The 16,251-nt window shown below is 40.8% G+C and overlaps 1 protein-coding gene across 1 annotated transcript in view; it reads left to right on the top strand.

Annotated features, from left to right (window-relative positions):
- Nucleotides 1-16,251, top strand: part of faf1 (Fas (TNFRSF6) associated factor 1) — a 42,250-nt gene extending 25,999 nt beyond the window's left edge. The window contains 7 exon segments of the mRNA XM_033964762.2: nucleotides 999-1,153; nucleotides 3,905-4,041; nucleotides 4,104-4,192; nucleotides 6,535-6,615; nucleotides 7,007-7,084; nucleotides 10,354-10,569; nucleotides 15,446-16,251. Coding sequence (XP_033820653.1) covers nucleotides 999-1,153; nucleotides 3,905-4,041; nucleotides 4,104-4,192; nucleotides 6,535-6,615; nucleotides 7,007-7,084; nucleotides 10,354-10,569; nucleotides 15,446-15,529 — 840 coding nt within the window. The 3' untranslated portion in view covers nucleotides 15,530-16,251.

Here is a 16,251-nt window from a genome sequence, read left to right as displayed (position 1 = left end):
CGTCAATATTGTCTGGCCCTGCCGCTACTAACCTGAACAGGCTCCTGGCATTTGGTGTAAAACAAATAGAGTGATTTGTCTGTTTTGTTTTCTCCATATCGGCCTCAGCTTCACTGAGAAGTTTTGTTTACACCCCTCACCATTTGATTTTGCGTGGTATTTGTTTTTTTGCCCAGTTCCGGCCTTACATTGGTCAGTGGGAGTCAGGCAGGCGCTGCACTGAAGGTCTCATATGTGGTCTTATGGTCGTGTAATGTGAACATGACTTCACACATACATAGCACAGAGAGGTCTCACACTGGAGATCCAGACATACATCAGCTTCAGCCTTTCTCATTAATGGTACTACGCAAATGTGTTCCTAACAAAAGCCTAAGAGCCAAGGCAAAACAAAACAAAGTAATCCAAACTAGAAGGTTTTGGGGGGCATAGACCTTTGGCAAGAGACCAGATATATCTGGCCTATTCAAGTTCTAAAGTGAGTGCTTTGAGTTATGATTAATTCTGATTCTTTTTATGTATGTGATGTTTCAATGTAACAACAACAGACAGCACTGGGATTTTCCTGGGAATTAATAAAGTATTTCTTATATTTATTTATTTACTTAAAGATTTTTGAAACTTGCCTGGGGATCACAGGGTCGCTAATGATTCAATACAATACACATTAATATCACAATATCGTAATACTGCAATTATTAATGCATTGGACATAATTCATTTTTCTAAATAAATTAGAAACCTTTCACACGTTTGGGACCAAAATGATGTTCAACAGTAATTGAAACTGTAATTAATTAATTCTTACTATCACTTGGACTCCAGAAACATTTCATCTTTTTTCTAACCTCCAACCCCTTTTTACTGTTCTCCTAAACACTAAATTACCTTCACTAAGCAATAAGCCTGTGTAGTGGCCTTTGAGGCCCCAGACACAAATTGTCCATAGAAAATCAATGGTGCCCTTTACTCACTTGTATTTCTGTGTCTTTCCTCAGAGAAAGCTGCTGGCGATCTACCTCCACAATGACGACAGTGTTCTCAGCAACGTCTTCTGCTCTCAGATGATGTGTGCTGACTCTATTGTTTCCTACCTGAGCCAGAACTTTATCACATGGGCCTGGGATGTCACTAAAGAAGCTAACAAAGCCAGGTACACTTAAATGTAATATTGCATCTACAAAAAAAAAAAAAGTCCATCTTTTTACATACAGAATTACTAATTACTTCAGTATTTCAGCTATTGTACTAATAATATGTGTTGTATATCTTTTCATCTGCTTTTATTGAGCATTATTTTAACCCCAGAACCTGTCAGAAAGCGTCCATAATCCTTATATTTTATTCATGTGTCACTTATTATAAGACGGATCGGAGTGTTTGCATAAATAGTCAGGTGCATATTGTATGCCGGGTAAGTAAATGTGTTGGAGCAGCTTCTGTTTACACTGCGGCCGTCAAACTAAATATGCTATGTGTTAAAGCTTTTATAAGTTTGTTTTCTTTTTTTTATTGGTTATTAGAAGTCTGCCTGTATAAAAAAGACAAATTTACAATATGCAATTGTGTAAACCATATCTCAGAAATGGTTCTCTAGATAGTTCTTAATTGCAGGCATTGCAGAGCTTAGCTGACACGTTGTATCCCTGTCTCTCACTCTCTTTAACTATTATTGAGAAAGCTCAGAGGTTGCATGCTGACAAAAGGAACCATGTTTGCACGATGAGGCCCATGATGAGGCCATCTTGATCTGAATAGAGTCAGTTGGGAGAAGCTTCCACGTCTTTATTTTTATCTGAGAACATTATTTTATAAATGGCAAGTTGGTGCAGCACAACTTTATTAGATGCGTTTGGTAATCTCCGTTGGTAGTCTTCCCTCTGTGTCCCTGAGCCCGAGGCAGATTTAAGCCTGTACTCTGCTAACAGCCATTGGGGACACGTTTGCGCCCTGACCTTACCCCTCCATTAAGTCTCTTAAAAAACACTCCTTCCTTTATCCCAATTTCTTTTCTCTTTTGGCCTCCTTTGCTTTTTGCCCCAGCTGAGCTTTTTATTTCACATTAAAAGGCTGGCAACATCTGGAGCTTTTCAACGCACACAGTTAGTCACAGCTTTGCTAACGCTTGCATGCCAATGTGCACGCTCACTGCTTTCTCTGTCTCTCACCCACCAATCCTGAACATTCTCACGCTCTCTGCTGATCCACAGTGACTGATTGGCACCAATCACACACTGCACATAAGGTGTACAGTCTGTAACAACACACTCATATTTGAGTACTCTTCCTTTACCTGCCATCAGTGGCTGTGTGACACAACAAAGTTATAATTAATTCTTAACTAGTAGCAAGTCTTATTGTACTTTGGCATAGGTATTTACAAGGCTCTGTTATAAGGCATGAGTCTAACACTGATGTAAAGATTGTTTTAAGTGTTTTTAGTTTGTGTACACTTGATTTGACAATTTGACATTCTCTTATCTGATGGTTAAACTGATTAAAAATACATTTTAGAGCCAAACATGTCCATATCTGCTGTGAGACAAAGTGTATATGACACTGTGAGCTCCATACCTGCCCTGGGACAGGTGGCTTATGAATACATTCCCTGCAGTGCTGCTGCACAGGTCTGAGTCATCACCTGCTCATTGGAGCAAATGTCATGTCTAACCAGTGCACTCATATCATCATTTTGATTTGAACAAATGCAATGTGACAGTTCAGGGAAACATTAACTATTTGTCTTGTTTGAGTGTGCACAAAGTGTGAAGGAGAGGTTGTGTGAAATTGCATGCTGTCAATCACTTTAGTAAATGATGCACACTCAAAGTAGTTGCAAATTTCTTGCCGGTGGTTTGTCTACATGCGTTTTGCCTGAAGGTTTTTAAAGGCCACAGTCTAATACATTCTGAACTACATTTTTCAGTTTGTTAAATTATGTCTGAATGAGATGTCATTCACATTTATCATCTACTTATTTAACTCCTTGTGTTTTGTGCCACTTTGGATTTGGTTTAGTTAGGACCATAGCTGGTTACTATGTGCTCCATGGGTTTTTTCAGATTGAGTTACTCTTTGAATTGGGGTCCATTGTTTAGTGGCCTTTCATTACAGGTTAGGATTTCCCTGTGAACTATTGTTGTGCTGGTCCTGTTAAAGAACAAGAACGTTCCAAATGATCACAAGAATTTAGGGTGCCCCTTTTAGGCTATGGGTCACTCAGAGTTCGTCTCTGAAATGGTGTTGTTTTATTTCCTTTATTTCCTGTATTTATGTAAGAAGTATCTAAAAGTTTTCTAATTTGAAAAGCCTGTGTACTGCCCTTGGCGTTTGTGTTTTAATGAGTTACAGCCCTTCTCACATGGCATCACTTCATCCGTTGCCTGCCTCTGACCTGGCGTCCCTCCTTCCACTTCTCTATTTTATCAGCCAGTTATTAAAGTAGATCTTATTAAAAGGCAGGAGAAAAAGCTAATCTATATTTGCATTCAGTCTATAGCAATTCATTAATATTATGACATTTACAGGGAGCTTGGCTGGGCCCCGTCTGCCTGCTACCCTTTTCCCTTCCTGAAATGTTAATTTAAAAAGTTCTGTCTTTGTAATGGAATAAGAAATCCTCTCTTGCCCTATCAATTCTGAGCGTCTGGTGAGGAATACTAATTCCTCTGCTGCTCCATTGAAAAAGCATGTCACTCTGATGGAATATGAAAATGCAGAATTGGTTTTAAAGTCCTTAATGCCACAAGTTGTGTGTATTTCTCTTTGCGCTTCAAATCAGAAAAGCTGTAGTATATTGCCTCTTTTTCCCAAATGCCATTGAAATGTTAAAGGATATAGAAATATTCATCTAAACAAAAAAGTGAGTTAGACCAAATAAAAGAGTGTTATTTGTGTCTTGCAGACTACTCACCATGTGTACACGGCACTTTGGCAGCGTGGTAACTCAAACTGTGCGGACGTATAAGACAGACCAGTTTCCGCTGCTCCTTATAGTCATGGGAAAACGCACATCCAACGAAGTTCTAAATGTTATTCAAGGTAATTAGCCACTGCATCATTTAAACAGGTCACAAAATATTTCAACTTGAATCTTTTTGCAGGCAATACAACAGTTGATGAGCTTATGATGAGATTAATGGGAGCCATGGAAATCTTCACAGCACAACAACAAGAGGATATCAAAGATGAGGTAATATTACACTTCAGCCAGAATAGATTTATAACTTAGGAAACAATGCCTGGGGTTTGAATCATTTTGGGCTTAACTGTATAAAACCACCAAATGCACATTTTGTATTTTATTTGTTCTTTCTAAACCAGTTAAACCAGCAGGTATATTTTCAGTCCACCTTTACTTCCTCCTGAGAACATAACTCACAACATGCCAGGGCACATCAGGCGACATTGTTACACTGTGGCTTATGCAAAAGACGACCAGTGAATACTTAACCGTCTCACTCTGTTCACATTTACTTTTCCCAGTGCTGTGCCAACTATAGGCTTTGTAAAGGGACACAAGACACTCTGCCAGTCTTTGATGTAAGAGTCGGTAACCTCCCAATAGCACTCTTTGTTACTGTTTACTAGGGAACTAAACAATTTCTTAAAGTATATATTTACTCAGCAACATCAAACAAGCTCAAACTTCAGTGCAGTTGAACTTCATGCTATTTTAATGAATTACTGCTCCTCCTGAGAAATCCCGTTAGTTTTCATTTATAATTTTTTAAAGATATATTTTAGGATTAGCCAGATTCTATGAATGTTCTTTGACTGCGAGTGTTCAACCTCTTAAAACAGTTTGTCCTCATTTGTCCCCACACAAATTACTTTCCTTCTTTTTGTGCAGAGTGTCTATTTTGACACATGTCACAGATCATTAGGGTAAACTGTTTCTTAGCATACCAACTGTTAAACAAAGTGAGAGACGTAGCATGTGATTTTAGGTGGGGCACTCTCAAAGCCTGAGGCTTTCACTTCTTCTGGTGCCTTAATGACTACTGTCACGTCAACTGTTAATTTTATTGCAACAGTAATCAATGTCATTCTTAAATAATCATGTCTGACAAGCTGTCAAAGGGTGTGCCACACTCTCCACAAATAAAATACTGGTCTTATATTTATGCTAATGAATGTTTTGTAGATGCAAATAGTCACTAAACTAAGCTATTGTCCGTGAGATATTGTGAACAATATTGCTATAACTGCAGGTAAAACTAGATGAACATCACATATATTTAAGAATATTGCACTTATAGTCTCACCACCTCTTGGGCAATGCCTAACTGGATTACTGTATTCCCACGGACCTGTTTACGCCATTGTCAGTTTTCCACTTCACCTCACAGAAGCTCAGACATGTACTCAAACACTGAGCCATCCCAGACATTCTTCTTAGACAGTGACTTTTGTGTCTGTCTGAAGCAGAGCAGCTGGACTGCCTGGTTTTAACGTCACTCCTCCACGGTCGCTCCTGGGTTGTTTTGTGTTGAGTGCTTATAATCAGCTGACATTAGCGGCCTCTCATGCTAGTGTAGATGTATTTTAAATGAGCTGCCCTATATACCAATACATGCATCAGCTGTCAAGAATAATCCCTAGTGGCAATGTATCAAGTTAAAAGTATGTTTCATATTTTAAATGATGATGTTAATTAATAAACCCAAAAGATAAACTGTAATACAATTGTTATTATGAGCAAATTCTGAAATAAAAGAAAACAGCTTGTTGTGCTGACCTCTGAACACTAAATTGAAAGTTAGTCAAAACTTCTTACAGACTGCAAAACCATATCCAGCATCTTGATACCCATCCAAAATATATAGATGTAAAAAAGTCCCTTCTGTGCATGCACATGGTACATACTCTCTAAATAAATCACAAATATTATATAGTAGACAAATCTGTTGTTTCTTCATTTGAACTCACATTTATTTTAAATGATGACCTAATAGCGTGACTTAAATCGGGTCATTGAATGCAGGCACTTTTGATGCCTTTGTCCAACCTCTATTCTTTTACTGTTTCCTTTCAGCGGTCATCTTTTAAAAGCACAAATGTATCCTTTGCTTTTTTGATTCAATACAATACAACAATACACACTGTCCTTTTGCGGCAGCCATAGCTTTAGCCGCACCACGGTAAGGGCTCTGGTCTACACAATGAGCTTTCTTTGGCGTATCCGGCCAGACACACACAGCATGGGCCTTCACAAAATACAAAACTAATGGCTGTGCAGTGGTAACACAATGGACACTCGTATTTAGTTGTGGTCTTTGTACAACATTTTGTAGCCACAGCAGGTAGAAAGAAAAAGGCTGGCTCTCCCCTTCCCTCTGTACAAACAGGAAGAGAGTGGCGCGAATGAATGAGCGAGAGAGGGAGGGTGAAACTGAGATGAGGATGCATAAAAGCGCCCCAGTCTGCCTAATGACAGCCCTAACTCAATGAATTCTGCTACAGCTCTTTCATGCCTGATGTTTGTGTCTATAACTACACAACACCGCTCACAGGTTTTGTTCTCTGTCCCAGGACGAGCGAGAGGCAAGAGAGATGGTGAAGAGGGAGCAAGATGAAGCCTACCGCTTGTCACTAGAAGCTGACCGTAAAAAGGTATCAGGAATGAAACGCATTCATAATACATCAATTTTGAATATAAAAAAAATATATCATGTTCCATCTCCCTTTTTTGTCTCCCCTTTTTATGCTAGCCTAGTCATAAGATTAAATTCATAAAATCTTGTGGCATGGACACACGGACACACACATTTTGTAATTTTTTTAGCTCAGCGATCAAGCCCTCATCCAGCAATCACTGCTCAAGTTGGACACAGTCATTTCTACTTTTTTAAATGGAAAGGAAAATTCCAGTGTCCACTGTACCTGTCTCCTTATTCTGAATGTCTCCCCCTACTCGTCACCTTATTGCATGCTTCATACACACCCACACTAAGCAGGTGACTGCTCTTGTGAATCAGGCCTTTTCTGGTGTGTGGTGTTTCAGAGAGAAGCCCAGGAAAGAGAAGAAGCTGAACAAGTGCGTCTTGAGCGGATGAAAAAGGAACAGGAGGAGGAGAAGGAGGTGAGTAACATGCACTTACAACACACCAATAAATGACATGATTTTTTGTAATTACGCTTTTATTTTCACCAATACAAGGAAGTTGTCTCTGTCTCAGTTTGCTTTGTAATAATGTCTTTAATATCATGCTGTCACTTCAGAGTAATGAGAATAATTAGATTGTGGTTTGGTGAAGCCTGCCAATCACTGGCTCGTGTGCCCTGTGGGGTGTGGGTGAACAGACACAAAGCAATTGGAGTCTTCTAATTACAGTGAGACTCAGTACAGTATGCCACCTCCAAACACAGTTATTGTTCACTTTAACTGCTTTGGGCCCATGTAAAACATATGCCTCATATTGAAATGGACAAAAGACTGCGGCAATTCAGGATCATAGGCTTAGCACCGGCGCACACAACCTAAGCAAACACACACACACACATTGACTTGGAACACAATTGTTGTATGTGAAGCGAGGGGCAAACACATGCTCCTATAGGCAGACACACTGTCACGCAAATACAACACAATTATTGTCTACAAAGATGGGCCCAATGTTGTAATATAGTCTATAGTAATACAGTGCTCAGTGATTGTTGTTTGCTCAACAGCTGAGGCCCTGGGGCGGTGAGGTATTGGGTGACTGGTTGGGTACAGGTGATTTGTCACTTAAGTTAAACACAACAACAAAGAGCCCCTACCAGCCTCCTTAATTATGTTCACTCTCAGTCACTGACCAAACTGTAAACTGACTTTATCATTGTATTTTACTCGTCTAAAGGTCACACATTATTAACTTCTGAAAACGTTTTATCCATGTGGTAATGTTTCAGTCACACTTATTAAAGAGGCAGACTTACATTTCTATGAGGTTTTAATTACTAATACATAACATATTTAGATCATCATGTTACCTTTTATCCTTTTGAAAATGCTATATTTACAGCAAGTTTCAGTTTTGTTTTTTACTCTGACTTCATATTCCCCTTGCTCCCCGTTCCCCTCCCCTCACATTACAATTAGGCCTGTCATAATAGCACATTTTGAAGTGGGATATATTGCTGAAGTAATGTAGATAGATGATGTAGATAATAAACAATAATATTGTAACCAAATCATAAAGCAAAATTATCCCCCAAAAATATTCTAAATGTACCATATTGTAAAAAAAAAAAAAAAAAAAAGAAGAACTACAGTAAATAAGTAACAGAATGCAACACTTAAGTTGTTAAGTAGTTATTTTGATTTTTTTTTTGTCTATAATGAGTCATAGAAGTCCATAATTCAACCTTCTATAGCTGAAATCTCATTGTCGTACAGAAAATTAACCAAATATTTTCCACTAGTGCAAAGAAAACAACAAAGAAAATTTACCGTTCCATCCATCTATATATTGAACGATTAGTCGATATAGTAATTATCGGGACAGGCCTAATTACAATCGATGTGCATCCCACTGAAACATCTTATCAGGTTTGTGAAGTTCTAGTGCATTGTATGATGCTTTTTTATATATTAATAGACAATTCACATGCAGGAGTATGGCTGATGTAGGCTTAGGAGTCTTGGACAGGATTGTATTGTGAACTGTGAGGAGAGTTTGAATAGTGCCCTGGACATGCATCTATGACATTTAAAACCTCTTCAGACATGTTTTTCATGTGGGATTGTTACAACATGGTGGAAACTTACAAAAGTCGATTTTGCATAATTCCCCCTCTTTTAAAATAATTTTGTGCACTCCTCCTTTCTCCGTCATGTGGAGGAGTCCTGCTTTTTCTCCATATGCTTAGTGCTTCACTGATTCTTTTTGACCATTCTGGCACAGATTGCCTACACTATGAAACATCTTTTCAAATACCTATTGTTTTTAACCCCATTTCAGCTGTGTCACACTCCTCACTGTTGTCAGGGGAGGGAAAACAGCGCATTTTTCTTTAGACTGTTATCAGAGCTTTTCGGAGTTTTCTCCCATCATACATCAATATGAATTGAAGTTTCAAAGTGTGAAAGACCATAGTGGTTTAAGTATGTTTTAAGTATTAAATACAGTGTACTATGAGAATTTTCAAGTGTCTATTTTAATAATTACAAGGTCCTCAAATGTTTGAGTTCACCTAGTGCAGAGTATAGAGAAAAGCTGCTTTTTACATTTGAGATTTTCCGTTGTTGTAATAAACACAGACAGCTGTGTATGTTTCATTGACTGTGTAAGTCACAATGTGGTAACCTTGTCTATGGGTGAAACTTCAGACTCAACACAAACATGGGTTGCCACTAGAGAGCAGACAATGCAACAGGGAATGCTCCATGTGATTTGGTGCCTTTGTGCAGGAGACTGAGATTAAAGGAGGAGTGGGTGGATTGGGGTGGGGGTCGGGCCAGGCAGTGTGCATGTGCCCGTTTAAGGGACCCTCCTCTGGGGGTCTCTGCATGCGGCAAATATGCAGGTGTACCCTCTCCCACTCCTCATCTGTTTGCTTGTTGTGGTTGGTGGATTTGAGATGGAGGAACAGCCATGTAGATGTAGTGTGAATGGGCCTGGTCTGAGGCGGTACCAGACGTGTGCCCTGTGGTTTCTTTAGTGACGCTGCCTCTCTGCTGTTGGTGTTTATGCTTGTGTTTGTGGTTGTGTGTCCGTCACCACACATGCTCCTCACTCATTTAAGTGTGTGTTAGCAGGTCTCAGGAGCACTCTTTAACTCAGTCAGCATCAGCTCTTATACCTGAGGGAGCGCCTGGTGGTGCGGCACGCGCCCAACCCTGCCCACCCAACACCAGAAGCTGCTAATGAGCTACTGTTGTACACTCTTATGAAATATAATTGCATTATGGTGTGTAAATAAAGCCGGGGCGTGTTGTCACAGCATATGCTCTCTGCCTGGCCAAACAGGAACAACAAGGAGGCAGAGGTGGTGAGGGGCAGCAGCGAGAAGCTCTTGGGAACAGAGAAGTGTGGCTGTACAACAGGAGAGCTGATTACCTTCATGTGCAAAGTGACTGCATTTTGTCTCTGCCTACATTATGGATTTACCAGTAACTCAACTACTAAATGTGGTGATCTAAGCACTTCTGAACTAGGCTAGTTCAGCTATATAATCCAGTGACTTTCACCCAAATGCAAATGTTCTATCCACAAAAATTTTACAATAATTTACATTAGCGCTCTGTGTATATCCTTTGTTTTGCTGACACGTGAGCCACCTCAGATGTAAACTAACACCAGTGAAGATACCTGCCTCCAGCAGCTGTATGTAAAACTTAAACCTGATTGTGTTTGACTCTTTCAGGCAATTCGTTTGTCGCTGGAGCAGACCTTACCGCCAGAGCCCGAGGAGGATTCAGGAGAGCAGATCAGTAAATTGAGAATCCGCACTCCCAGCGGAGAGTTTGTAGAGCGGCGCTTCCTCGGCAGCTGTAAACTGCAGGTCCTTTTCGACTTTGTGGCCTCAAAGGGGTACCCCTCAGACGAGTTCAAGTTGCTCACCACCTTCCCTCGTAGAAATGTGAGTATTGGAGATCATCACATCACTGTATCCTGCCCAGACATGAGACACTGTACCTTGTATGGACAAGGTCAGAAGAATAGCAGCAGGTTATTTCAAAAAGAGCCACATTTTACAACTCTAGCATCTCAATGTAGACCTCAGCTCTCCCAATACAGCTAGTTACTAAAATCTGCTGGACATTATTTTATTTGTTAGGGCCTTATGTCCTTATCGGGGTTTTGGCTGTGGAGTTTAAACCAACAACTTATCCTGTTCACGTCTGCAAATGTATAATTTGGTCCATATTAATTAGCATGGGCCCGTTGTGAATACTGTACTCCAGTTGTATTAGGATACAGTTGTCAGCACTAACAGTATATTCTCTATGGTTCTGCTGCTTCTCGCAGCCTGCTACAAACAGTCATTAGAGGGTTTGGCCACTGCGTTGGGTAGCAGTGAGCTAATGAGCACCACCCGTTTAATTAGCCATGCTGCTGGAAACAAATTGGGATTTCCATTCATCAAGCCTTGCACATGAGGAGAGGTGCTCTAAGAGGTGTATGGTGTGTGCGCAAAGGCTTGCCCAGGCAGCGTGCCACAGTCGTCCATAGAGACCAGAGGGGCACAAACGCCTCCCTCCCACACGCACATTAACGCATAGCTCACACTTTTCATTTCGTCACAATCACACACTTCAACACATGCACAAATATTTTCAGGCAAACACATGCCCCACTCACAACTTTGTCACTTAAAGGATTCACAGTTGTCTCTTTATAATCAAGAGTAAACATGTGTTTGAGACACAGATAAAGATGTGTCTGCATCGCAGATGAAATTCGGGCAAAAACAGGACGGAGGGATTAGAAGGGGAGAGAAGAGGAGAGGAACAGAGGAGATAAAAGCCTAAACAAAGAAAGATTTAATTAGAGAAACAGTCTGAAAAAGAAAAGGATTGAGAGACAAGTGAGAAAGATATTAAATTGAAGATGATGGCAGAGAATTCCAGAAAACAGAAAGAGGAGAGCTTTAGGGAAAGACAGGAGGAAAAGAGCTGAGTGGAAGTGCCAGTGCGAGGCTGTGAACACAGGCCCCTGTCTAATCCTGCAGCTCTGTGTCGTAATTAAATGAGAGGAGCAGAGGAACCCTCCATCCAGCCAGACGCTCCACTGTTGCTCTGCCAGGATCAGAGGATCCACTCTAGACCACTATTGCATTTGTAATGTGCCTTCTCCTGTACTATGTGCACTGTCACTCTTTCATAGTAGTGAGCCTTCTTTAACTTCACCTCATTACCAAGCTCTGCTGATATTTACAGTTAAACTGCATTTTTGGTTTGGAGTAATAGTGGGGAAGGGAAAGGTTATTTAAAGGCGGATCATTCTTGGTTTAGGGGTGTTTGTAAATGACTAATGAATCATTTATGCAATAACATGGGAGATCAGATGTCTGTGACTCATGCATTTCCCACCTTCCTGTAGCTTTGCCAGTAAATGCCTATTAGTCTGTTTTTGGACGGAGTGTGTATCAGCATTTGGTATCAGTGGCTTATGTCTTCAGCTCTACAGCAGGCCTTACACTGGCATCATTTGTTCTGGGCTTAGCCGTGCTCAGGAAACTAACCCTTGCTGTGTTTCTGCAAGTTTGAGGAGTCTTTTAGTGTTTCAGTTTTTGCTTTTCTCTTTCTGAGTTTTATGGAGCACAAAGTGTTTTAAGCTGGGAATCTTACATCGGTTTGCTGAGAGCATGTTTAGACTGTGGGCCAAATGATTTTGTTTCTAGACATTTGTGGACTGTCTCAGTGGCATATTCTGGTCTCTGTGATACTGTACCCTCTTTCACCTTCTCTTAATCCTTCCTCCAGCTCCAAAGCCCTGTAGCCCAAATAATTCTGAGGGAAAACCTGAGATGCAGGAAAAATAAACAGTCGCACAGAGGAGGCCGTGTTCTGGGCTCAAATAGATTTTACATCTGGGAAAGTCCACTTCTTATTTTGATAACTGTATTTGAGATGGAAGCCACTTATTTATTATCAAAGGTATATTTTGTCATTGGTATTTCCACTAGACATTCTTTATATTATTTCTTGGCCTGTTTTAATTTGATCCCTGAATTTGGATAGAAATGACAGATGTTTCATTTGCCACTTAATGTACTCTTGTGTCAGTATCTACCGTACTTAATGTACTCTTGTGTCAGTATCTACCACAGGTGTTCTTGGTGAAGGCTGTAGTTATTCTCAGAGGACTGGTTGCGTTTCCCTCCCTCTGTCTGATTTTCCCTCTTCTCTGCTGCCTCAGCTGCTGCACTTCTCCAACTCTTTCATTATGTCCTCCCCAATAAGAATGGCTCATTATTTATACCTTTTTTGGTCAATATGAAAACTTCCATGCCTTACTTTCTGTGTTTTGTGCTAGTTTTCACGTTGGCTCCTCAGCCCCTCCTCGTCCAGTATGCGCGGGGCTTGTTCCCTTTGAAGTGGCGTATTGGGCTCAGTTCTTTTCTGTTCACGCCCCGACTCTCTATGCTGTCAACACTCCTGGCAGCGGATAATGATCTCCCACTGCTTTTGTAATTGGCCAAATAAACACTTGACAACACTAGTTTAAAACAGACAAGTTATTTGGTTTTAATTAACATAGTCGGGCCTGTAATGGCTTCATTAAAAATGCGTTATTTCAGCTGCGCACTGATTGTGTTGGAAACGGACATCTCAAGGCGCAGTGTTTATTTTGCTTTTCTTTTCTTTCATTGCCGAGTATTGCCTTAGTGTGGCCTTCCCTACTGCTATTCATCTTCAATTTAATATTTATTTTAAAATTTACACAAAGTACTAATTATTTGGTTTTTAGTTTACTGAAGTCTGCTGTCCAATAATGCCAAATACATGGGGGTGATATTAGCAGAATGTTTTATGTCATACAATTTTTCAAAATGAAAGAAAGATAAACTATCAAACAGTGCCTAGAAACACCATCTGTCTTTTTGTTTGGTTCCAGTTTTAAAATTAGACGCGCTGTGGAACTCCGTGATTGTTATGTGTCGCTCTTCAGACTCGGCTTTCAACTGATCTACAATGTGTTTTTATTCTGTACATTAGGACCTTTTTAGGGGGTTCTTTTTACATTTACAAAAAGCTAGAACAAAAGAACAATTTGCTTTTCATATTTCTAATACTTGTGAATCAATATATCATATAACATTTTGACTAAAGTTAAAATCAAACACAAAACCAGTGCTAGTTTTTTGAATGTATAGCTGTATGTATGTATGTATGCATGGCAGCGACTGGAGGGGGAAATGGCTTATGCTTATGCAGAGCAGAGGAAAAACAACAGCTTTGTTTGTTGACAGATGCCTTCGTACTTATGGTCTGTTAATTGGATAACAATGTAAACAATCACCGATGGTGCCCGTCTCTTGTGTCAGTGTGGCATCTTGTTTCCCTACTTTCTTTTTCCGAGTCAGATGCTGCTCAGCCCCTGTCGCACTCCCTAGTGCAGATTGTGCACTGCGAGCACAGATTCCCAATGACAGAGCGCACACACACCTGCTCCACCCCAAAGCCTCATTTATTCTACCTGATGCCACGGTGTCACCACAGCCTGTCGGCTTCATTAGCATGGAGCCATTGGCCATGTGCAGCTCCTGAGGTGGGAGCAGGAGGCAGCAGCTCTGTGCTATCCATAGGGATAGAATATGTTTGAGGCAAACACCATTTTCCTGCCTCTTCAAGGCGCTTGGCTCCCTGCCGTGCTCCGAGGCAGTCGCCTAGGTGAGGGGTGCAAGGTTGATGTAACAGCCCCTCCCTGCCCATACTGCGTTCACAGCAACCCGCTGAGAAGTCAAGAGTTTAAATGACACGTTGAAATGAGGACGGGGACATAAAGACAGGGAGTCAAAGACCACTGGTGTGTACATGGTGTGACATTTCCAAACTCCCATGGGAGACAAGAGGTGCCTGATGCTGATCTGTCACAGGCACCCACTCCTAATTTACTTTGCTCCTCTGGTCTTTTCTCACCCTGCCTTTAAACCTGGGGCGTTGTAGTTAGCACAAGTTTAAATGTGTAGATTGTTTTAATTATAGGCACCACCTAAGGATTGGCAAACAGGTCATCATAAGCCCCTCCTTTTCAGTCCATGTGAATGTAGTTTCTATTTGATTTTTCTTTATTAGACGACCAATCATACATTACATCATATGCAACTCTAATATAAAATGTTTTGTTTTGAGACGCATCAGAATTCTGTATACATTGGGTTTCCTTGGACATATCACTTTCCTTGTTGTGAGGGAAACCTGTTTGTCCTTTAGCTTGCACTCTGACCTTTGCAGCAGGTACAGGGAGGTTAATTATCCGGCTGTGCCTCTAATCAGAGGCTGTGCAGCCGTCATAGATAAGCCCTGCAAAGGCTCAGTGTCACACAGCAACGTCTGCCCAGGTGTGAGGAGGCCCCTGTAACTCAAGCCTGCTGCGATTAGCTCACATAAGCTCAGGGGCCCACTGCAGCACTGCTTGCTACAGCCAAACACACAGATTGTCCTGTTCTGAAAAAACATAGGTCAGACGACCTAAGTGTTTGCTAACGCAATCAGCTCCAATGTGGGTGGCATTACATTATTCCTATGCTCTTAACAATGGTTCAGCTTCTGTGTCACATAAGTGTCTAATGGGCCCTGTGTCACATAAGTGGGACAGGGTCCATTAGCTAATGGCTACACAGATAAACAGATAGATATTAATCAAAGGTAAAGCAAAGTGCATTTCTTTATCTTTTATTTGTTGTGTTGGTAGCAGGTACATGGGATATATGTATGTATCAAAGTACTTACATTTGTGATACTGATATTGTTTTCATGATTTATTCATCATTATTTCTTCTATTGCAGATTACACAGTTGGATCCAGCCTCGACACTGGTTGAGGCCAAGTTGTTCCCACAGGAGACATTGTTTCTGGAGGCTAAAGAGTAGAACAGAGACACTGGGCTGGACTGGCTCCACACACACTAGTCACTGAGCATGGGCCCTGCCACTCTCTCTCCTCCTCTCACCCCAAAGACCCACCTCGCATCGGCATGCACATCCAGTGACAGAGTGCAAAGAGGCTAACCCTGGGTCTGGCCATGCTACAGGACAGCCTGAGTGGAGCTCGGGCAGTACCACAAGCACACAGCCAAACACTTCACCTTCCTGATCTCCTCTATCCTCCTCAACTCACATTAAATGACAACCTTAAGATGGAAAACGGAGCACAGAGCATTGAGAGACTGAGTGGACTCACAGTTGTCATATAAGAAAAATAATTCAAGAATACACCAAGGCTGCTTTTATAAAACCTGTTTTTGTGTTTGAAATTTACAAAATGCTAAATAAAAATAAATAAATTAAGAAGAGACACTGTCCAACAGAGGTCAGGCGTGTCTCTTCTGCACTTGTGTTAAAGGTTTTGATCTTTTCCAAATTTCACCCTCCAGCCCACACCCTTCTGTCCGTGTTTGCCACAAAGAAAAAAAACCTGGCGTGAATTCTGCAGTGTTGCTCTGGACCGCACTGTCTTGGTTTCTTCAGCTTCTCCAAAAACAATTTGTTCTGTTTTCATTTCCCTCCAATTTTTTTGATCCTTTTTAAGTTTGATGCTGTATTAGTTTTAGTTGGATTTACATTATATAAAGTATATGAATACTGACAACAAA

Source organism: Periophthalmus magnuspinnatus, chromosome 4, assembly GCF_009829125.3.
Source record: "Periophthalmus magnuspinnatus isolate fPerMag1 chromosome 4, fPerMag1.2.pri, whole genome shotgun sequence".
NCBI classification, from domain to species: domain Eukaryota; kingdom Metazoa; phylum Chordata; class Actinopteri; order Gobiiformes; family Gobiidae; genus Periophthalmus; species Periophthalmus magnuspinnatus.
This window is presented reverse-complemented; position numbering and strand designations above follow the sequence as displayed.